The following is a 23494-nucleotide window of genomic DNA, read 5'->3' as shown; positions in this document are numbered from 1 at the left end:
TTTTCATTAGTGATGGATAATTCAGCTTTGTTTTTAATAGCATAACGTTATGAATGGTTATACAAAAAGCCATCAAATCAACAGCAAATGTGGGGGAGCACTGTGCTTCTTGAGAGGCTTCCAAAACTCACATTAACAACAAAGTCTTTCACAATTTCTGATCCTCCTGCAATAGGGGACAAGGAAAGTCTTCACACATGCTTTTCATCTAAATACAGTTAGTCAACATTACATGGCAATGAGGATCAATGTTTCAAACCAAAGGATGGTTCCTAAACCCAACTACTGCAGTTAATCTGTCAAATAATGGAGCGTTTGCATACGGACACGTTTGCGTTATAGGTGAAGTATATCGATGAACCTAAATTCATATAATGTAACAGGTTTTGCTTTAAGATGCTAAGAAATGTTTCTTGTTTTAACAAATCAAGATATAGCCAGTAAGCAGTGGACTGATGAACTAGAAGCAGGTTTATACTTTTTTTTTTTTTTTTTTTTATATATCCATGACAACTACAATTCTTTAAAATATAAATAATCAGTAACATTGTTTTTTTTTTGTTTTTTGCCACAAACACATCCATCTCTCCATACATGGTGAAAATACACCTACACCCATGCATCAGTCTTAAGACCACAAAGTACATTTCAATAAATATTTACAGGCTCATTTAAAGCCCCAAAAATTCACAACAGCCATAAAAAACAGCTGGAGACATTTTTAAAAAATGGTATGCCTTAAAGTGAATCTCACAAAAAAAAAAAAAAAAAAAAAAAAAAAAACGTGTGGATCACATTTTACCCCCAAAATCAAAATATTTTTTCTACCATTCAGAATTTAACCTTGATATTTTCATAACCATTAAGCACATTATAGTCCATACAGATGGATAATTCCCAGTAATTATTTTAATGATTTATTTCAATAAAAATCCATGAAGGCAATACTACCTACCATGTCTAAATACTTTACTTTAAACAATTTCACATTATATTACAGTAACGAGAATATGAGGGTATAATGTGCTTGATTGTAATGAACAATGTTATAATGCAAAAACTCAACATTCCTAAAAGTTTAATTTTCTTGATTCGAAATCATTTTATGTTAAAGGGAATCATGACCTACACATGTTGACAGATTTTGTGAAATTTACCTTATTACTTGCGTGTAACATTTGATCAATGGCAATGGATTTGATCACATGACCTTTCCTATGATTTCAGTAGCTAGGGTTAATCTAACACAACAGGCACTTCACATTGCAGTAACCATGAACCTGGTGATTGAGCCTAGTTTCATCCTTATCTAAGGGGCTTTGCCTACGATTAAAACATTTAATAGATCTATTTAAACCTTGTGTTGTTTGCACACATGATACTACAGGGATTTCATGAGGGTGTCTGTACAAAAATGACCAGTATATTTTGCTTAAGCACATCTAGAAATATTTCCGGGCATTAGTTACTATTAGGCGAATGAGCAAAATGACCTTGAAAAGACGAGCATCATAAACCAGATGTTAAATTTCTGTTTTGACAGAAGGGATAGTAAGTTCAGTTAGTCATGTTCGTTAACTTCTTTTCAAAGGAATAATTCAGGTTAAACAACTTTATGGACAGCATCTGCTAATCTATTTTTGTTTACCAAACACAATTTCAACTCTCACTTTGTAAAAATAAACAAATCTATTATTATTATTTTTTTTTTTTTTTTTACAGTAAAGCATTTACAATGGAAGCCTATGGAGCCACCAAAACAACTACACTTGCCCCATAGGCTTCCATAGTAAGTGTCAAAATTATTTTTATATTTACAAACTAAGTGATGAGCTGAAATTATGTTTGGTGGTATCTGGCAGATGAGTTCTCACATAAAGTACTCCATTTATGTACACCATTGAGCCACGAGCGCACACAGCAGCAAGTCTACTAATGTATGACATGGGTAAACATGAGCAGAGTGACTGTGCAAATGACACAGACAGGCTTGAGTTGTAAGTCATAAGTCTATTGAGTGTGGGTAAGCGTCCCTCAGGCCACATCCAAAACTCCTGCGGCCACCAGCTGGCGTGAGAGCCAGTCCAGCCCCTCGTGTAGACCCATACCGCTGCGGGCGTCACAGCCCTGGATGTGCCAGCTGCGGCCACAGCACAGTTTGTGTAAGCTCAGGAGCTCCGTCATTTCTTCCACAGACACCGCGCCAGGAACGTCCTACAGAGAGACACATCAAATAGTCTTGGTCAAGAGTTCGATTCACAGTGAACACATACACATATTGGAAAAACTTGTTACAGGCCATATAAGTCTTTCTGAATTAAAGCATCTGCCAAATACGGTAGCACTTTATTTTACAGTGTCATTCTTACACAAGCTACACTTACTATAGTAATAACAGTATATTACAAGCAATTAACCCTAATCCTAACCCTATAGTAAGTACATGTTGTTAAATAAAGGTGCAGTAAGCAATTTCTGAAAAACACTGTTGAAAGTGGATCAGACCGAGCAACACACTTGTAGCCAATTAGCAATAGGGGGCGTATACACTCACAATGGGGGACGAGAGATAGCGAGCAAGAGGGGTTATGATCAGGCAAGAGCTTTAGGACCCGTGTTAAAGGATTAGTCCACTTTGAAATGCAACTTCAATATGGAAGGCGGTCTGGCGGAAGCTATATTTTACTTCATGACTAGTTTAAATATGGCTATTTTTTTACACAAACGCAATGATTCGCTTCAGAAGGACTTGATTAACCCCCCAGAGCCGTGTGGAGCACATATTTATGATGGATGGATGTGGATGGAGGCACTTTCTTCAGCTCATACTCATTGATCCCTATCACTGCCATTATAAAGCTCGGATGCATCAGGATATTTATTATTTCTGCGATTATGTTCATCTGAAGGAAGAAAGTCATATACACCTAGGATGGCTTGAGGGTGAGTAAACTTGAGCTAATTTTTTATTTAAAAATGAACTATTCCTTTAAAAGGAGTTCACCCAAAAAAAAAAAAAAGAACATTTTGTCATTATTTACTTACCCTCATGTTGTTCCAAACCTGTATGAGTTCCTTTCTTCTGTTAAACACACAAGAGAAGATAATTTAATTTTAATGTTTGTAATCAAACAGCTGACGGTAGGCATTGACTTCCATAGTGGGAAAAAAATACTATGGATGTCAATGCTACAGTCAACTGTCTGGTTACCAACATTCTTTAAAATATCTTCTTTTGTGTACAACAATAGAAAGAAACTCATACATGAGGGCGAGTAAAAGATAAGGCTGGGACAATACATCGATTCTCAATTCGCGATAAAGTTATTCTGGATCGATTCTGATATTTTCCAAATGTATCACGATTCTCTCTCGAATCAATTCTGAGCTTAGTTTTTAACAACAGATGCCGCTCTAGGCTAGTTTTTAACCGCACACACAAAAGCTCACGAAGTAGAGTGCTGGACAGAGTCATGTAAGTGGTTAAATATACTCAGAATGATGACGCGAAATTAATGTAAACACAACCCACTACGAACACCCTTGTAATTCGCTTCAACCTTTTCAAACTTTATGAATGATTATTTTAGGTTTAAGTGGTGTCTGTAAAGGAATTGGAAGCAGACAGAGTCCGGCTGTTTCTAAAGCTCAGAATTGATTTGCGATACATTCGGAAAATATCTCTTGTGTAATCCAGGTTCATTTTTTGTTCTTTCTTGTTCATTCATCATCTTGGCTTTATTTTTCATGAAGCTTCATTTTGCTTTGCTTCTGCTGTGATAAAGATACACTCTTGCATTTCATGTTCATGCATTTTTTGGGCGGAGCAATAATGGAAGGGGTGTGTTTGATTTCAAACATCAACAGTGTTCAACAATGATTCTCAGAAATCACTTACTGCACCTTTAATATTACTCAGTACTTATTTGTATAATTACACTGTAACAAGGACACCTTAAAATAAAGTGGAATGCCAAATACAAAAGTGCATTTATTATTTGTAACTACTAAAATGAATTATGTAATTAATACAAAAAAATCAATGATTCCACAATCTTTTTAAATGGTGAAATCTTCCAGTTTGATAAAAGAGATTCTTAAAGTACATTATTATTTATTTTTTTAAAGACATGTCAGCATTAATAATAATTATGTTCAAAACAAAAATAATAATAACAAACATTTGTTCACGTCTCACCTGTTTGTTGGCGAAGATGAGCAGCAGAGCATCTCTGAGTTCTTTCTCTGTCAACAGTTTGGCCAGTTCACTGTGAGACTCCATCAGCCGGTCTCGGTGACAGCTGTCAATCACAAATACCACCGCTGGACACAAAACAAATGACCAGCTTCAGTCATACACACTTATTAATTTGCAAAGTAATGTGAATTTCATTATGAACAAAGCCACAATTAAGTGACAAACAGCAACTTCACAGTGACATGTTACCTTGTGTGTTCAGATAGTAGTGTTTCCATAGTGGACGGAGTTTATGCTTGCCACCCACATCCCAAATGGTGAATTTCAGGTTTTTGTATTCAACAGTTTCGACATTAAAACCTAAAACAGAAATAGAATCCTTTATTATCTAAACATAGAGGCATGTTTGCTTTTTCTTTTTACATTTATTCCCATTACACGAGGATACCTATAGTTGGTATGGGCTGCATGAACTCATCTTGCTTCAGTTTGAAGAGAATAGTAGTTTTGCCAGCTCCATCTAAGCCCAAAGTCACAACCCGGATCTCCATCTTTGGACCAATGTGTACACGGTTGTCCTGGAAAAAAAGACAGACTCATCCATTTAATACGGATACATTATAAGCACCTTCAATGCATCATCACTACACAAAACATGCTAATAACACAACCAGACATGGCAAAGTAATTTATGTTATAAAAATGTTATATGGTGCAACTGTCCAAAACTTGACAAAGATAATATGCATGAAAAAAAAAAAAAAAAAAAAAATGTACTTCAGGTGTATGGAAAATGTTACTTTTTACTTGATGGTTACACCACATGAGATGTTTAAGGTGCCGTCACATTTACAGCTGTTCAGTAAATTTTCATGGTCAAAATAATTTCAGTTTCTAAGGCTGAACCACTGTTGACTATTTTAGCAATGTTTTTACTACTTTTCTGGACCTTGATTGTGGTAATTTTGTTGCTTTCAATGGAAGGAAGGTCAATGGAAGGTCTTTCGGGTGACAGAAATTTCATTTTTGGGTGAACTAACCCTTTAAGATACAAAAGCTGTGTTTACGTTTAATTCAGTGGCTTCACGGTTACTTTCCCCATAGGCTACATGTAGCAGCTTTCTCTACCGCAAAGGAGATTATAAAGTTATTCTCCCCGACATTGATGTAGCCTACAGAACAAACATTACATCTGATAAAGACATATATTGCTCTTGGTTGCTTAGTCACCTTAACTTTATATCATGGCTTGGGCGATGCTGCGCTGTAATACTAGGGGGTTTCCCTCATATGTCACACTCCAGGATTCTCCACAAAAGTCTCTCACATAGAGACAGGCAGCGCGAGCCTCAACAGTGCGACCTTGTTACCAGAAATACACTATCCTTTATCAATCGCTCTTTACACTGAATGTAATAAAATCAGAATAATTCTTGCGTTTTAATGCTTCCCTAGTTATTTTAGGTCAGTGAAATTTTTAATCAGACTACTTGTCTAGTTGGGCAAGTAAAATTCTCTTCCACTTGCCCCCTTCAAAAAAATCCCTTTGTCTTGGACAAGCGTTAATGTTGAGCCCTGTAATAGTAGTTAGTAATAGTATTAGTAGACTAAGAGAAAGTATTTTAACAAAAATCTTACATACCTTACTTTTAAAAATTTTATAAAAACTGGATAAAAATAAACATAACATTGCATTACAATGCTTGTGCTGTGTGCAGTGCACTTCTGAGGGCATCTGTTTGTTTGACTAAAGGGATGGTACATTACACTACACTGACTTCAGTTCATATGCATGCAAATGCAAGAGGCTGGATACACAAACTCATGCAAAGTTTGCTGTGCACCAAAGTTCAAGTTTTGTGAACTCTGATTTGAGAATTCATATGAAGTGAAGATGTGTGACCAATAGTAGATCGATACATCACGATACATCGATACATTAACTGAATACAAAGAACACAAAATTTAAAGCTACAGGTTTGCAGCATTGCAGGAAAGTGGAGTAGGTAGTATATTTTTACATTTTGGGTTTATTCTTGAAATGTTACTTTTAAGTTACCTTAGTGAAAGTAACAGGGATCCCTGCATCCAGTTGAATGTGGTCGGCCAGCTCTGTAAACTGCTGCTGCTGTTTCTGCAGCGTCTCCAGTAGTCGGTTGATCTCCTGTTTCGCCAAAACCACCCTGCAATCATCCTAGCAAAAAAAAAAACCACAACAAACCAACTCAAATTCCTTGAACTGCCTATGATCCAACTGATTCGGTCACATGACAGAGTTTGTACCTGCTGCAGTGTTTTCTCGCAGTGCAGACAGGCAGTGGACACTTGTGACAGCAGTATGGTCATGTCCTCCTGCTGCTGTCGAAGCCAGATCAGCCTCTCTCGGACGTGTGCGTCCACCACGCTCAGAGCCATCTCCTCTTGACGGCACAACGTCTCGTGTAGATCAGCAAAGTAGGCGCGTACGCAAGACCGGGCGCTTTCTGCTGTTCCTGGAACCTGAGTAGAAACCAAGATGTGAAGGAAAACTTGCTCAGATGCAAATGAATTAGGCGATTACGATCACCCAAAAACACTCATACATGTTCAGTGTGGGCCATGCCCATGCTGTCCTCCACGATCTGCTCTCCTCCTTCAATCTGCTGCACAATGCCCACTAGTTTCCTGGAGTACTCCGACACTTCCTCTGTGAACGTACGGATGCAGTGTGCCATATCCAGGATGGATGCTCGAATCTGGTTGGCTTCACCCTCTAGTACAGCATGCTGGTAAAACATTTTCATGAAAAGAGATCAGGGAACAAGTGACTGAAAATGAGAATAGTGATGGGTACAAAACATTGAATTTGGAATTACCCAAAAATATTTGAATGATCCAATGACAATTCTTAAAATACACCATAACCTTTTTAATCCATGCTTTTCTGATGGATGCGTTAAAATTTTTGCTATACATTATTTGTAGCAGACCTCCCAATTCTTAACCTTTTTGTGAGTTTCTGCTCACAAAGGAAACTCAGGAGGGTAAGAATTGTTTGGTTGACAGCAAATTGATTTGATTCTATATTAACTAATTTTGTATTTGATAAGTAAACTGAAAACAGTTCAATTTGTTTTAAAATAGTGAAGGGCAAATCGATTACATAACCCATACTGAATCTTGTGTTATTTTAGAATCATTGATATATACTATTATATTTTTATCAGTGTGTGTGTATATATCTTTCATTTTAATCTTAGGTAAAGTATAGTCTTTTTGTTGTTTTCTCATCATTTTGCTTTTTTTAAGTATGTCTATTCAGCTTTTATTAGTTTTTTTATTTAAACAAAAATGAGAAATGTTGCTAGATGAAATAAGTACATGCAATTAGTAGATGAAATAAAGTTTTTGTACATTTTATTTTCATTTTAGTTAATGTTTATTTTATTCCAAGTAACATTTTTGTACCTGAACAACAGAAATAACACTAAAACAACTGATTAATTATTTAAAGGCAAATTTCAACATATTTCTTGAATATTTCAACGCAGTTGCTTCCGAATGACTTTTAAACAATGCATCTAAAAAAAACAAGCATTGTTGTTCCATTCCTAAAACTTAGGAAAACTAAAACTTTTCCTTAAAGATATTACAAAATTTGGAAGAATCGATATTGGATTAAAAAAAGAATCAAAACTTTGTGAATGAGAATCAAACTGAATCAAGAAATCCAAGCCAATATCTATGCCTAAAGATTAACAAGTGATTTTGAATTGAGTTGCATTGAAGTTCCACACCTTATGCCCTTGATGCTTTCCGTACTCCTTGCACACGCAGCACATGAGCGGCCCAGGCTGGCAGCCATCTTCCAGGCAGACAAACTCAATGGCGTGCACCTGGTGCTGCGGGCAGAGCATCTTCTCATGGGGCTTGTCTGCCAGGGGCACACGCCGGTGCTTGGCCAGGGTTCGGGTGGAATGAGTGAGCTGGGAACACTCGGCACACAGGTGCGTGGCACACACCGTGCAGTACATGGAAGCAGTGTGAGTCTCATCCTCATCACAGCGGATTACGCACTAATGGAGACATGGCAGAAAAGAAATTCATAAGATCCCTGTTATTATTATTGTTATTATTATTATTTATTGTTAATATAAATTGTTATTATTGTTATTATTATTATTATTTATTGCTAATATAAATACACATTTTAAAACCGAAATCGCATTTTTCTAACCTCGCCCATCTCACGAAGCGCATCCTCTGACATGCCTGACTGATTGGTGGCCCCATTCTGTAGCCGTTCAAGCAATTCTAACAGCGCAAAGTTCTTCTTTAGGCCCCACACACCCGAGTCTCCTGGAGAGCAAAACAAGAAAATGTTTCTTCCCACTACAGAAAGCCTAAATATTGAATTATACCGTTATTATAAAGAACAGAACGGCAATGTTAAACTCACCCAGCTCTGTGACCTGTCTGTCAAAGGGGCAGCGAACTGCCCTGCCGTGAAGAGGCAGACGGGTCAAGCAGTCGTGACACACCGTGTGTCCGCACAGCAGCAGCCGCGGCACCTTGTCCCCTTGTAGTGAAAACACATCCTCACACACACCACACTCCAACACCTTTACAATAACATGCATACGTGTGATTAAAATGTATTGATTTATCATTTTAAAAATCTAAAATCAAAAATTGTATTGATTGACAAATGTTTTCAATCAATATATATATATATATTTTAGGGGTGCTCCGATTGATAGGCTACCAAATTGCAATTAAATTATCAAATACACACACATGTATATACAAAATTACTGTTCTGACGAGTATGCACATAAATACAGCCGTTTTTTTTTGTAAAGGAACGTAAACAGTTCTGTAACTGCATGTGTAACAGTAGCCTATATAGAGTACCTCAGGGATGACGTGTTTTTAGGCCAACCCAGAAGTTAGCGGCGCACGGGTTCCCTCGATCGAAAGCCTATGCATTTTTCCCATAGACTTTTGGAAAATCGCAAAAAATAAGCTGTGTTTAACAAAGGATTATGACACTTACACGTTTTGTCTACCAAGATAATCTTTACATGTTAACACAACATTTATACATTTTGAAGCCTAAACAAAGTCGTCAGATATAAAAAGCTAACAGTAGGCTATAAACGGACTACAGCACACCATGGTCGCGGATCAACGTCACCACCTCCAAGCTTCCTCAAACTTTATTTAAAAAACAACTTTATTTAAAAACATGCTCGCTGATTATGATCTGCGCTGTGTATGAATACTTGTCCACTTTTTCATGAGAAATGCTGTCCAAATGTCCTGTTTGTCATGATGACGTCTAAAGTCCCCGCCAAAGGAAGTAATTCCTTTTAGCAATTTGTTAGCAACCACCGTTTTTAAGACACAATAAAGGTTTAAAAAAAAAAAAAAAAAAAAAAATCACAAGCGGGTTATAACTGGTGTGTTTTATGTCACAGATCAAAACGTGAAAATATTTAGAGGCTTTGTTAACCACAGACCTTATTTCAGGCGATTTAGCAAAAACCCATTCAAAAAACCCATAGACTTTAGTGCGATGGAACTGGAAGTCCTAAAATGTTAACTCGCTTCCACGTTTTGCCTACAAAAACACGTCATCCCTGGGGTACTCTATTGGACCCATGAATTCGGTCTTAAAGTGACAGCTGCTGTCACTGATTTTTTTCAGTCTTTTGTTGTTGATTAACATAAATGACACTCACTGCTCTTGAATAACTAACTTTTGTAACCTTGATTGTAAGGATTAATCTGTATTTAATTTATTCAGGGAAGACTATCCAGTATTTACATTTGATTCCTTATTAAGTATTTCTTACCTCAACACTACTGTTAGACCTACCTGAAAACAATACTTAAAGCACTGTTTATTTTATTTGTATCTTTGTTCTATTTATTTGTGCTACTGCTAGTAAATTGTTTCTTTGTTCTTATTTTATTACTGACTGTTTACTTGTGTTTTTTGTGAATTCAATTCAGAGTTTGAAATCAGGCTTGTGCTGTGTGTAAGTTATTGTGTAAAAATTGCCTCACTGTAAAAACAAAACTGCACTGCACGATCAAACATTTAGGTGAGATAATTATGTTTTTCGCCCCTGTTTCCTGTGATCGACGATCAGCTCCAAAAATCATGATCGGAGCACACGTGAAATAGTGTATATGTGTATATGTTATGACAGCAGTGGTGCTGAACAGGTTAGATGGCTAGCTAAATTACTTTCTAGTATTCTGACCGGTTGGTCATTTAGCCAGCTAACCTATTCAGCACCACTGTTATAACAGTATATTTATCAATACAACACGCCATTTCATAACGACTTTTTAATCGTGTCAGGAGCTTTTAAATGAGTATCCAACAGTGCGTTTAATATAAAAACCGCAGTGACAGTTTTGAATGATGCTATCATTAGCGTGCTAACGCCCTGCAGAATCTCACTGAACTCCAGTGGGACAAAAAATAATAATATCATTCTCATGATTTTGTAAACTAAACATCTAGCGTGTAGTTATTTATGTCATGGGCGTCATACCTTCACCGCATTAGCGGTGGTTCCGCGGCCGTGTCGCACACACGGATCCATCGACGCTGCGCTTGCCTGTTTATTTACACCGACAGCAGCGGCCATCCTCGGACTGAACCATCTGATGACACGTCGGTGTGAACATGACATACTGCTTTTGAACAAAATCAAGTTGTCATATAATAAATAAAGAAAATGAGTTCACAACATGTACTTGTTCACTTATTCGTATTATAATAAAAAATGTATAACATTTGTTGTATGACTGAAATTATAAAAAAAATTACCATTCTTTTCACAGAGTCACCCTATGAAGTCACTCTATGACAATGGATAAGTCCGTCAGCTGTTTCAGTCTGTAGTTCAGGAAATGTACACAGGCTGCGTTAGAAACCGCATACTCTCTGAGTAGGTACTTAATTTCAATAAGTACTTTCTTATCGAGCACTAAAAGAGTACGTACTTTATACCCCGATCCCGTTAAGCATGAATGCGATTCGGACATCATCCGCCATGTTGACGTTATCATGTGACCTACGACGTTATCACAAGCGCAACCACTTAAAAGACATGAGCGACAGCTTTAATTAATCTATGTGTAAATATCTTGATATTGATGAAACTTGCTCATTTTGTGGTCTTGTTAAAGAAACAGCTGCCCATACACACCAACCCCAACCAACGCGAACATCATTCATATATTAATTGGTGCGTTTGAACATCATTGCTATATTACTTAATATACTGTATATAGAGTGCATGCACCCCGTTTATACACTGGACGCAACAAAGTAACCATTGCAAATCCATTTTTGTGTTTGTGTCAGAAGTAACGGAGTATGTCAGAAATAGAACGAGGCATCAGTTTACTGTCGGGGGATTTTGTGTGTTGCATCGCGCTGCTCGCGTCCGGTGTAGACAGGGCAGTTAAAAACTGAAACATTAAAAATATAAACAGCTTACCGACTTTAGAGTGACGGCTGAGCTTGTTTTTCATTCATTTTAACCTTAGTTTTTATCATCTCTGCTATTCTTCATTTTTGCAAGCCACCAGTCCATTTTGTTTTTACTCAAATTCAGTTGCGCCAAATCTACCAATAGCCAACGATTAGCTGGGAGAATAGTCAAATTGCCCCCTCTAGTGGATGACTAAAGATTTGCTAGAGCCCTGCATGCATTTACAGGTGCTGGTCATATAATTAGAATATCATCAAAAAGTTGATTTATTTCACTAATTCCATTCAAAAAGTGAAACTTGTATATTATATTCATTCATTACACACAGACTGATGTATTTCAAATGTTTATTTCTTTTCATTTTGATGATTATAACTGACAACTAAGGAAAATCCCAAATTCAGTATCTCAGAAAATTAAAGGTTCAATATTGAAGACACCTGGTGCCACACTCTAATCAGCTAATTAACTCAAAACACATGCAAAGGCCTTTAAATGGTCTCTCAGTCTAGTTCTGTAGGCTACACAATCATGGGGAAGACTGCTGACTTGACAGTTGTCCAAAAGACGACCATTGACACCTTGCACAAGGAGGGCAAGACACAAAAGGTCATTGCAAAAGAGGCTGGCTGTTCACAGAGCTCTGTGTCCAAGCACATTAATAGAGAGGTGAAGGGAAGGAAAAGATGTGGTAGAAAAAAGTGTACAAGCAATAGGGATAACCGCACCCTGGAGAGGATTGTGAAACAAAACCCATTCAAAAATGTGGGAGAGTTTCACAAAGAGTGGACTGCAGCTTGAGTCAGTGCTTCAAGAACCACTACGCACAGACGTATGCAAGACATGGGTTTCAGCTGTCACATTCCTTGTGTCAAGCCACTCTTGAACAACAGACAGCGTCAGAAGCGTCTCGCCTGGGCTAAAGACAAAAAGGACTGGACTGCTGCTGAGTGGTCCAAAGTTATGTTCTCTGATGAAAGTAAATTTTGCATTTCCTTTGGAAATCAGGGTCCCAGAGTCTGGAGGAAGAGAGGAGAGGCACACAATCCATGTTGCTTGAGGTCCAGTGTAAAGTTTCCACAGTCAGTGATGGTTTGAGATGCCATGTCATCTGCTGGTGTTGGTCCACTGTGTTTTCTGAGGTCCAAGGTCAACGCAGCCGTATTCCAGGAAGTTTTAGAGCACTTCATGCTTCCTGCTGCTGACCAACTTTATGGAGATGCAGATTTCATTTTCCAACAGGACTTGGCACCTGCACACAGTGCCAAAGCTACCAGTACCTGGTTTAAGGACCATGGTATCCCTGTTCTTAATTGGCCAGCAAACTCGCCTGACCTTAACCCCATAGAAAATCTATGGGGTATTGTGAAGAGGAAGATGCGATATGCCAGACCCAACAATGCAGAAGAGCTGAAGGCCACTATCAGAGCAACCTGAGCTCTTATAACACCTGAGCAGTGCCACAGACTGATCGACTCCATGCCACGCCGCATTGCTGCAGTAATTCAGGCAAAAGGAGCCCCAACTAAGTATTGAGTGCTGTACATGCTCATACTTTTCTTGTTCATACTTTTCGGTTGGCCAAGATTTCTAAAAATCCTTTCTTTGTATTGGTCTTAAGTAATATTCTAATTTTCTGAGATACTGAATTTGGGATTTTCCTTAGTTGTCAGTTATAATCATCAAAATTAAAAGAAATAAACATTTGAAATATATCAGTCTGTGTGTAATGAATGAGTATAATATACAAGTTTCACTTTTTGAATGGAATTAGTGAAATAAATCAACTTTTTGATGATATTCTAATTATATGACCAGCACCTGTATATTCTAATAAAAACAGACGTAAGCTGTTTTAACTCCTAATTTTTAGAAGCAAGGGCTAAAATGGGCCGTGGCAGTCCAGAACATATATTCTGTAGGCCTATCTATTTAGTGATTGTGCTCACTCAAGAAATCTTCAAAACCTTTTGACATTTCTGCTTAATTTCTGCTTGCTTGTTCACAAATTTAAATATTTTAGGCTACAGTATATACAGTATACGTATATAAGAGTTGGACGTGAAGTTAGACTGCAGGTTCAACACTAGGGGGCGTATCACTGATACATACTGGACATACAGTACATTGGCGAAGCTCAACAGGCAAAGATGGCAATTGTTTCTCATGATGTGGCTACAGAGCCATTATAAAAAAACAACACTAAATTTTAGTGGGTGGTTTTCCTTAGTATGCCAAAACAAACTGTTTACCAATGCAATTTTAAAACAGTGTAAACTTTGAGATTATTAAGGCCATATTTTGTTTAAACAGTCCAAATGTTTGCCTACTGTACTGTTTTACATTTTAATGGAGTTACAGTAATCTAGTACTCCATTTTGTGTCCATTAGGTAAAATAAATAAAAGTAAATCCAAGTCATACAACTGAGACAAAGTCAAATAAATGGTTTATTAAAGAAGTAAATGGTTTATTTTCAAATAGTTCTCAAGTCATTCAAATATGAGCAATATGAGATCCTTCTCTCTGGAAATTCTTTTTATTGTGGAGCATTGCTTAATCTGTGCCTGGGAAACCAGCCCTCCTGGTTCATTTTAGGTCAAGGCATTTTTTAGGACATTCATTTTTAGACAATCACACATCAAGCACAGACTTGTTTGTAGTTCTGCAAAAGGATTTTGAAAGCTCTAGAATGTGTGGTTCTTTGTCCAGGGGCCACACTCCTGTTCCTGCTGAACTGAGCCAGTAATTTACTACAACTGATATCAGCTCAGAAGGCACTGGAGCTCAGGTCCTGATGAGACACACAACCCTACAAGATTATCATTTGACATTTAAAATAAATAACCATACAGGTGCGTGGAAAGACATTACCAAGTTAGAAAGCCAACTCTTATCTTTTCAGGATTGATAATGCATTATTATATTTTATTATTACACTTTAAATCATGTTCATTTGCATCCTTATTTAAAGCTGAAGTGCGATGTTAAAGAACTCTTATCCCAGCCTAACATTCAGAAAGAATTACAAGTCATATATTTGTAGGTTGATTCCCCGCCAAAGTTTAAATACTGTGGCAAAACACTTCTCTGTTTGTTTGAGGATCCTGATCCGCCCAAACAACAGCCCAACCAATGGGGTTAGTGGGGCAGGGCTATCTGTTTGATTGACCATTGGCAGAAACCTGTTTGAAAACAGTATTATTTTTGCAGTTCTGTTTAGTGACGTTAGTGGCACAGAAATTACACACTTTACCTTTAAGATAATGATCATCTGTTTTGAATGAGACATTTTTATACACAATGAAAGCTTCAGCCAACAGTCACAGGGGAGCAGTGTTTTGTTTCAACATTGGCACATTTCTCTATTTTTTAAGCAAGATTTATCATTACCCATGTGTGTTTAATTATGACACTGAACATCTATCATCTTCAATTTAGATATGTTCGTTATTCATTATGTTTGGCTGATGCTAATACCTTCCTCGTTAACACTTTGAAAAATGGCCTGAGAAAATTCTGTCAGCAGTTTACCAAACCTTATGTTGTTTGACACCAGTATGACATTCTTTGTGTTGTGAAAAAAAGGTGATATGCTGTGAAAAGAGAACTGTCACGCTCCTAAAATGAAACAAAAGTATATTTACTTATATATATATATAACTATACTTCTTAAAAATATAGTTAGAAGGTGATGATTCCACACATCCAAACCACATGCACGTTATGCCAGATTTGACATCAATGTACCAAACATTAATTTTGGTATGCATCACGTAACCAACTGTGACATGCTAAGTTTGAGTACTTGAAAGTGCAAATTATGTTTGAGTGTTACACCAGAGGAGAGGACTTTCAGTTAATGTTGATTCACTTTTGCTCTTTTCATCAAAAAACTATATTGTATGGCTTTAAATGATTTGGATTATACATGTATAATACTTTCTTAGCCATTTTCAATCACCATGTGCTTTAGTTTGAAAAGAGCAGCATGAACATTCCTAAAAGTATCTCCTTTTTTGTGTTCCATAGGGGGAAAAAAAGTAAAGTCATACAGGTTTCAAGCAACATGAGAGCAAGTAAGTGATGACAGCATTTTAATTTTAATTAGAACACTACCCTTAAGAAGAAGAAGTGCACTTGTAGTGTACTTCAAATCTTGAAGTATATTTTCAAAAAACTGTAGATAATGTAATATTAATTATATAAAAGGCCACTTAAGTGTACTAAACGAGAGTACACTTTTACACTTGACTATTTCCTAACACACTTAAGTTCACTTTTAAAAGTGTACTTTCTTATAATGTCAAATTAACAGTTTTACTTTGAATTACATTTTTAAATCATGTTGTAATACTTTAAATGATTTAAATATTATATAATCTTTTGTCATGTTTTAAAGTACACTTATTTTGATGTGTTGACTAACACTAAAGCACATGTAAAGTACTTGATTATAATTTTAACTGTAGTGTTAATTTATTTAAATGTACATGGCATACAAATTTCAATGTGCTTAATGTATTTCAAATGTACTCAAGTCCTACTTAAGTGGGTCAAAAAGCACTCTAAAGTCCAGCTAATTACATTTAATATGAATTTAAGCAATAATACATTTTCATTAAATTGCAATTAACATGCAATTAAGTGTCCGAAAACATTTCATTCAGTCTATTCTTTTAAAGTATATTATTGCCATGAAAGTATGCTAAAGTGTACTACTTTTTCCACAAGCTTTATATTACCAATATCTTTACCATGTTAGCACATATGCATAGTCTTGCCAACAGAAAAAAAAAAAAAAACTGCACTTTCTTAGTTTCTTTTCACGTGAAGAACTTAGCCACTGTGAACAACAAAACAAACCGTGCATGTTCACCAATCAGCTAAGCTCTGCACCCGCTCAGAACAACATCACAAATGCAGTTGTTTTGCTGTTGAAGTAAACACCCTAATGAAGTTCCCCTTTCTCATTCTGCCATGTCAGGTGCCCTTTTTTCAAATTCCCTCCATTTTTGTCCATTTCCTTATGAACTGCTGGTAAGGCCATGGCAGTGTGGTAATCCCTGGCAATGTGATTTTTCACTACAGTCACAAATCAGCATGCCAGGAACCCACACAGCCACAACAAGCCGGTAACCCCCGCCATCCCACCCCATCTCCTGCTTCTCCCATGCTTGGTTTAACTCTAGGTATTTCCCTAATTATCCACTACACCCAGATAAGAAACTTGATGGAATTTTTTCTCTGTAAAAAGGCTTTTGAAACGAACAGTTAACATCACTTATTGCATCCAATAAGATTAAATCATGGTCTTCGTGAGGTGAGAAAGAGATGTAAATCTGACTCTCATTACATTGCGGAAAAGATTCTTATCTGCAGTAGCTCTTGCAAAAAATGACTGTACCAGGGTATAGTGATGTTATTTGATGGTGGTAACATCTTACTTACATCATATAATATATAAATAATTATTTAACATATAAATAATTGTATTTACATGGTATTTTGAGGTACTCCAAAGAATACCACAGTATTACCATGGTACATGTCCGCAAAAACATGACTAATTTGTAATAAGTGGTTTGGCATTTTGAACCGGAGCCATGTGAGCTGATCAGCTTTCACAGTTTAGTATGTAACCCCTCATTACTTGCCACCAAAGTAGAGTGGACATGATTACGTAATTTTAAGAAATCATTAGTCTAGTGTAATCGTGAAATTTTTTAAAGATGTTTTATAAAAACCATTTCCATCTCCATTTGGCATTTTCCTCTATCTGATATTTCTCATATCTCTAGTTTAAGTACTTTGCTTTACTATATGTGGGAAAGGAAGTGTGAAGGGTTGGTGCCACATAAAACAAGGATGAATCAAACAGATTGCATCTAATTCTTGCAAAGTAAAGTGCAGTCTGGTGAGATGTGAGTCCAAAAGCCTCACAAACTCCAAAGAAGAACTGTAATTCTCCAGTCTTAATGTTCCTCCTTGCTCTTCTGAAATATCCAGCAATCTCTGCCAAGAGGATAGCCGTGGAGTCTAGTGCAGTTATTAGGCTAAAAAACAAAGAAATATAAATTAGAACCGAATGTTTTACACTGTTTTAGATATTCAGTACATTTGTGTTAAAATGTTTAGCTGTCCCCCCCATGTGTTTCCCCGTTTTAAAAATGGAACGTTCAAGAAAGGTACATGTAAAAGAGAAAGTCACAGAGACAATCAAAGAATCAAAGTTCATCACAAGTAGCTTTTCCACAAGCTAAGGTAAATACTAATATATGAGCGCAGTGTATCATAAATACAAAACACCATCATGGTGACATACATGACACTAAAATAATGCAATAAACATTCATTTAACAACATAAGATGTAACATAAACCCTAATGTACATAACTTATAACAAAAAAAACTAAGAAGAAATAGTTATTTAAAACTAAGAAGAAACCATCAAACGTCAAGTGTCATGCAGGGAATTCTGGGAATGTCAGTTTATGGTTTTTCACTTTTAACTTGTTCTTTTTTACTTTCAAAAACTGTAAATTATATATTATATAAATTACAGTAGAATAACAGTATTTTTACAGTGAAAATTATAATTTTTTATTTTTTTTATTTATTTATTTTTTTTACAAATAACCAGTCAGTTTTTATGAATGTTGTAGTGCTATCACAACCAACCATGCTAAACTAATTAAGTTTAATCTTTTTTGTAAACTAAGTTTATACCCTATATCAGACAACTGTTTTTTGTTCATTCCACTGTGCTACTTTTCCATTGTTTTTCTATGTAAACACTCTCCAGACGGTTTTACTTGCGCGTCTTGCAATTTTTGCAGCGTCTCGCACATTACACGGCATACTAAAAATGCAGTGCTCAAGGTAAAATAAGTTTGACTTTTAAAAAACGCGTCTCTAGACCTTACCCTTTTTTTAATCTTTCCACTAACCTGTATTTTTAACAGCAAAAGCACACTCTGTGGACCGGTCCCTTATTCTGGCATCCATTTGTATTAGCTATTTTCTCGTATATTAGCACTGGGAAAATGTTTATTGTTAAAATGTGACAATCAAACTCATCATGGTCATGTCCCAAATTTTTGTATTATTTTATAGTATTTATTATATAATAGATCATGCAATATTTTTGTTTGACCTCATGAGGTGGACAGCCTACATTTTCTGAGAGTTAAACACCTTTCACGTATCCTTATTCTCGCTCTTTTATATATTTCAGCTCTTGAAAGAAATTGGGGTAGTGTGCTTCATCTGTGTTGCTTTGAGTACAGTCCAGACTGTCTTTTTTGAGGACATGACCTGTAGGCTTTGTTTGATAAGAATCTGTAATACTGTAATAATGTCATTATTGTGTCTGGAGCAGACCCTGATTACAGAGGCTAATCAAACGTTGCTTCCGTTCCACTTCGTGCAGCGTAATGTGGGTGTGGAGGGGCATGAGTGAAGAAACAGCCTTCTGTCTTCAGCAAAATTGGGGGAATATTACATTACATGATACATTGTGCATGCAGTTGTATCCTGCTCTTCAGAATCATTATATTATTACTGATTATAGCTTTCTGTATAGTAGCTTCATACACATTTAGACTATATTTAGAGGTGACTTCAGGCAGATTTATGGGTATACGTTTTTAAACTAGATATAAACATTTTCTGAGTCATGCTTGCCAGTGCTGTCACAATGCTACAGTGTTGTGGGTGGTTGCCTGGGCATTGCTATGGAGTTGCTAAGGTGTTGACCCAAGTCAAAAAAGCCAATCCCAATATTTCGTGTCATAAGGCCCTCCTTCAATGTACATGAATGAGTTTTCATCACCTGTACATTTGTCTGTTCAGTCATTTAAAAACATAATAGCAAGCAACACCTAATACCTACTTACAGTTGCAAAACTGAGCAGAATGTCCTCACACCCCAGTCCCAGCTGTGCTGAAACCTTTTTAACACTGGTTACTTTCTACCTCATTTTTGTTTAGCTGTGCAATGTGATGCAAGGGAATTGCTTGGATGTGCTATGATTATGAGCAATTGCAATTGCGACGGTTTTATGGTTGTCAGTCACCATGAAATTTTGACATAAAGCCATGTGAAAGCTCCCAGCCAATGTTACATTTTTTGCATTTATCACAAGTTTATCACAACAAAAGGTTTAGGGTCCTGGAGGACAATGTTATTGCTCAAATGTTGCTCAAGAGACATACAAGAGTTCACAGTTAAGTATCAGTTGTATCTCAACTATATCTAAATAGCAACAAATGAAACAATTGTTGACAAGATTACAGATGTATAAAAAGATTTTTAAATATTTGAATTCATATTGAACACTCTGAGTTCTGAAATCTTGCAGACTTTCGTATTTTATAACATTTGAGCACAGTTTGAGACATTGATGAGATCATTTTTGTGATGGGGTGAACAAAATTACATATTACAGTAATTTAACCATTTAAATGTAAGCCTGTTCCTCACACAAAACTATTGTATGGCTTCAGAAAACTTGCAATATTGCGTCATATGAATTACTTTTTTTAAATGTATTATTATTATTATTATTTGTTAATGTGGTCACTGTGAACTATTATGTCAAAGTGCCACATTAACATTCTTCAAAACTTCTCCTTTTGTGTTCTATGTAAAAATATAAATAATTACAGAATGCTAATTTTAGGGTAATCTATTTCTGACCTCTTTTGATCATCTTTTGTAACTTATTTGACTTTGCACAGAAATCACTTGACACAGTGAGGCTCCATCCATGGTTTGATGAGTAGTTCTTCATACATGCTTTTGGATAAGAGAGAGACAAGCTGGGCCCCAAAATATACCCCTCATGATCTCCACATGTGATCCTTTGTTTCACCGCTTTCAGCGGCCCTCACTACCCTCACTGCTAATGCAATGACTGCTAATGAACAAGGGGGGACGAGGCCAAAGCAAAGTGGTAGGAAATGATCTGAGAAATTACAGTTCCCGTCTCTCGATACCTCCATTAACAGCGTGAACGTGCAGCCCTTGCTCTCTCTGAACAGAGAAACAACACTGATCCACCCCCATCAAGACCACTCATCCTGAACACATAACAGCCCAGACCCCTCACTCAACCCCAGCCTAACCTTATCATGTGAGAGAACTGAGATTACAGCACTCGGCCCCTTTCAAAGCAGAAAAACAACACTGGCTCTCTGGCCATGAGTCAAGGGTGCGAGTTTAAATTAGAGAGCAGCCTTTCACACTTGACATTTAGTGTGGCACAATATATCGTCACCTTATTTCCACACCCCCTGAGTCTTATTAACACAGAGACTCTATTTTGTTTGGACTGGATTACTCATTAGACTGCTTAAATCAGCATGACTTAATAGTAAGTGGTTTTATGTCATCTACAAGGCAGGTAAAGAAGTCTTTACAGTCACTGCTGTAAGTTTTAACTCTTGGTGGGATGCCACCCATGCGAGACCAAGGATACGTCTTAATGGGTGCGGTTGGCCTGGGACTTGTAACCATCTGAACTCATATTACTAAATTAAAAAAAAAGAAAAGTTGTCCTTTCTTAGAGCTGAGATTCATTACAAATTTTGATTTTGAGGTGTTGGTGTTTTACTTTTGATGTCCCTTGTGAATAAGAAGTGTGCTTAATTATATTGAATGTGCACTTGTAGTGGTACTTCACATTTAAAAGCATATTTAAAAAAAAAAATGTACTTACAGATAACATAATACTATATTTAAGGCCAAAGAAGTGTACTTAAAGACATTTCTTTACATGCACTTTTAAAAAGTGCACTTTGTAATGTCAAATTAAAAGTTTTACATTTAAAATTACAAATACTCAAAATTACATTAATCAATATGTTTTAATAATTGTTTGTACAGTAGAAGATCCAACACTGAAATCTTGGATAATTGTTTATAAGATATATATCAAAATACCAGAAAACATTACAGAATGCCATACAATCTCATATGAAATTTTAAATTTCATTCAGGTTGTTCTTTCGTAGCTTAGAAGACGTTTCTAATCAACTTTGTCTCAGATGTTTCTCCTTAAAGTTCCTTATGAAAATAAAATACACAAATCAGTGAACATAAGAGTATAGAGTTAAAGAGAACATGCATTTTATAGGTCAAATCATTTGATTTCATAGGGGTTTGAGTTCTTATTTGACTGCAGACATTTGGTATCTTGAGCACAATTTGAGATACTGTCAAGATCTCATTGTACTGGGTTTTTTCCTCAGGAGAAAAATCTGAGAAGCATGAAAAAGTTTCAGTTTGCTCTCTAAATAATGTCATTACTATCCAGTAACAAACAGTTTGTTCTTTTCTCTGGCATATAACTGCGTACCCTACTAGATTCTTAAAAAAACATCTGCATACATCATAAAAACAGGAATCCTTACCTTTTTATTGCCTCTTCAGGCTTCACTGGGATCAAAACATAATGGACTGCATAACAGAGGCAAACGAGAGTGGATTGTACGATCCGAAGGAGACTCCCCACTGTTTCCCCTGACTGACTCGGCCAGTCTTCAACATCATCCCCTCATACCGCTCATTAAAGCTTCACCCCACTCCGGTTTCACAGAGACGGTCCAGCATCCAGCAGTGAATGCCTCTGTGTGTGCGTGCGTGTGTGTGTGTGCTGGAGGAAACTGGCAGTAATCCTGTAAAAAGTTCCTCAACTCTGAGCCTTACTGTAATCAAATGCGGCCGTTAGATGAGGGGCTCATAAAGGAGAACATGAGCTTTACTCATCGCTGCTTTTCCTGCCAGTCCCACCCTTTTGTCTGCTGTATGCCAAGCATTTCTGCTCTCTGCTAGAGTAGAGTGTTTCCCTCTCTGAAGGTCAGAGTTAGAGATTTAAACAAACTCCTAACCGTAAGTATTAAACTTTGGTGTGCAATTCACCTTCCACCATTTGTGAAACGGATATGAATGATACACCATGAGACTTGTTTAGGAGAGGTGTGCTATTAAGTGATGAGATGTACGAAGAAATCTGATAGACTTACCTTGGAGAAAGGACCCAAACCATATCTGAAGACCAGAATATCGTAGAGACTTAAGGTGAGCCCTTTTGACTTGGACCAGTAAGCAACCATCAATCAACGTCCTAGAAACCACTCAGCAACCGCATAGCAACACCCTGGGAACCATCCAGAACACCTTAGTTTTGCACGGACAAACCACAGAAAATTTATTTAAGTACACTTCCCTAACATAAGTGCTCCGGAGTGTGACAAAAAAACTAGCTTAACACAGGAGCCTGAAGTCTAATCATGTGTGTAATGTGTAACCTGAGCACTTTTGCCTTCACTGACTCTTCTTATCCGTGCTTTTATGTAGCCATTCTGTGGATCTTAATCCTGTGCACAAAGTGTAATAAGACCTTTAGACACACAGTAACATCATATCCTGTTCACAGTCTCTTGTATTGGGAGAATACTCGAACTGTGGATTCATTACCACATTTTGCCTCAGAGCACAGTTCATCACCTGAATACAGTGCAGTGAATCACAATAGAATCGGTGTATGTTTTTTTTTTCTTTTCAATAATGCTTGCCAGTGCATGACACCTCCGTGATTATAGGGTGTTGCTATGCAGTTACTAGGGTGTTCAGGGTGGTTGCTAGTTGCTTGTTTACTGGCCAAGTCAAAAGACCCCACAGCCATGTCTCTATAATATTCTGGTCTCTAGATATGGCTAGATATAGAATTTTGCATCCATTTTATCATCATAAAAGTCAAACAGGTTGGAAAATAACACACCTCTCCTCAACAGGC

General features: G+C 36.8%; 1 protein-coding gene and 1 long non-coding RNA gene across 5 annotated transcripts; both read right to left on the bottom strand.

Moving 5' to 3' along the window:
- Positions 1-10: 10 nt before the first annotated feature.
- trim23 (tripartite motif containing 23) lies at positions 11-11286 on the bottom strand. Of its 4 annotated transcripts, none has more exons than XM_051909328.1 (13): positions 11201-11286; positions 11025-11093; positions 10747-10891; positions 8637-8799; positions 8415-8536; positions 7975-8253; positions 6781-6963; positions 6482-6697; positions 6258-6392; positions 4647-4776; positions 4448-4558; positions 4199-4323; positions 11-2214 (listed from the first exon to the last, which is right to left on the bottom strand). In XM_051909328.1, the coding sequence occupies exons 3-13, from the start codon at positions 10885-10887 to the stop codon at positions 2035-2037; spliced, it is 1785 nt and encodes a 594-aa protein (XP_051765288.1). In that variant the 5' UTR covers positions 10888-10891; positions 11025-11093; positions 11201-11286; the 3' UTR covers positions 11-2034. The 4 variants fall into 4 exon arrangements, with proteins under 4 accessions (XP_051765288.1, XP_051765289.1, XP_051765287.1 ...); XM_051909329.1 differs by having other exon boundaries at positions 10747-10888; positions 11201-11273; XM_051909327.1 differs by having other exon boundaries at positions 11025-11274.
- A 5813-nt stretch (positions 11287-17099) lies between these two features.
- On the bottom strand, positions 17100-22715 carry LOC127520963 (uncharacterized). Its single transcript, XR_007932241.1, has 2 exons — positions 22110-22715; positions 17100-17749 (listed from the first exon to the last, which is right to left on the bottom strand). It is a non-coding gene; the product is annotated as an uncharacterized LOC127520963 (long non-coding RNA).
- Between the last annotated feature and the right edge of the window lie 779 nt (positions 22716-23494).

The sequence above is a fragment of the Ctenopharyngodon idella genome, chromosome 10 (assembly GCF_019924925.1).
Source record: "Ctenopharyngodon idella isolate HZGC_01 chromosome 10, HZGC01, whole genome shotgun sequence".
NCBI classification, from domain to species: Eukaryota; Metazoa; Chordata; class Actinopteri; order Cypriniformes; family Xenocyprididae; genus Ctenopharyngodon; species Ctenopharyngodon idella.
The sequence above is the reverse complement of the archived record's forward strand: the minus strand, read 5'-3'. Positions and strand labels throughout refer to the sequence as shown.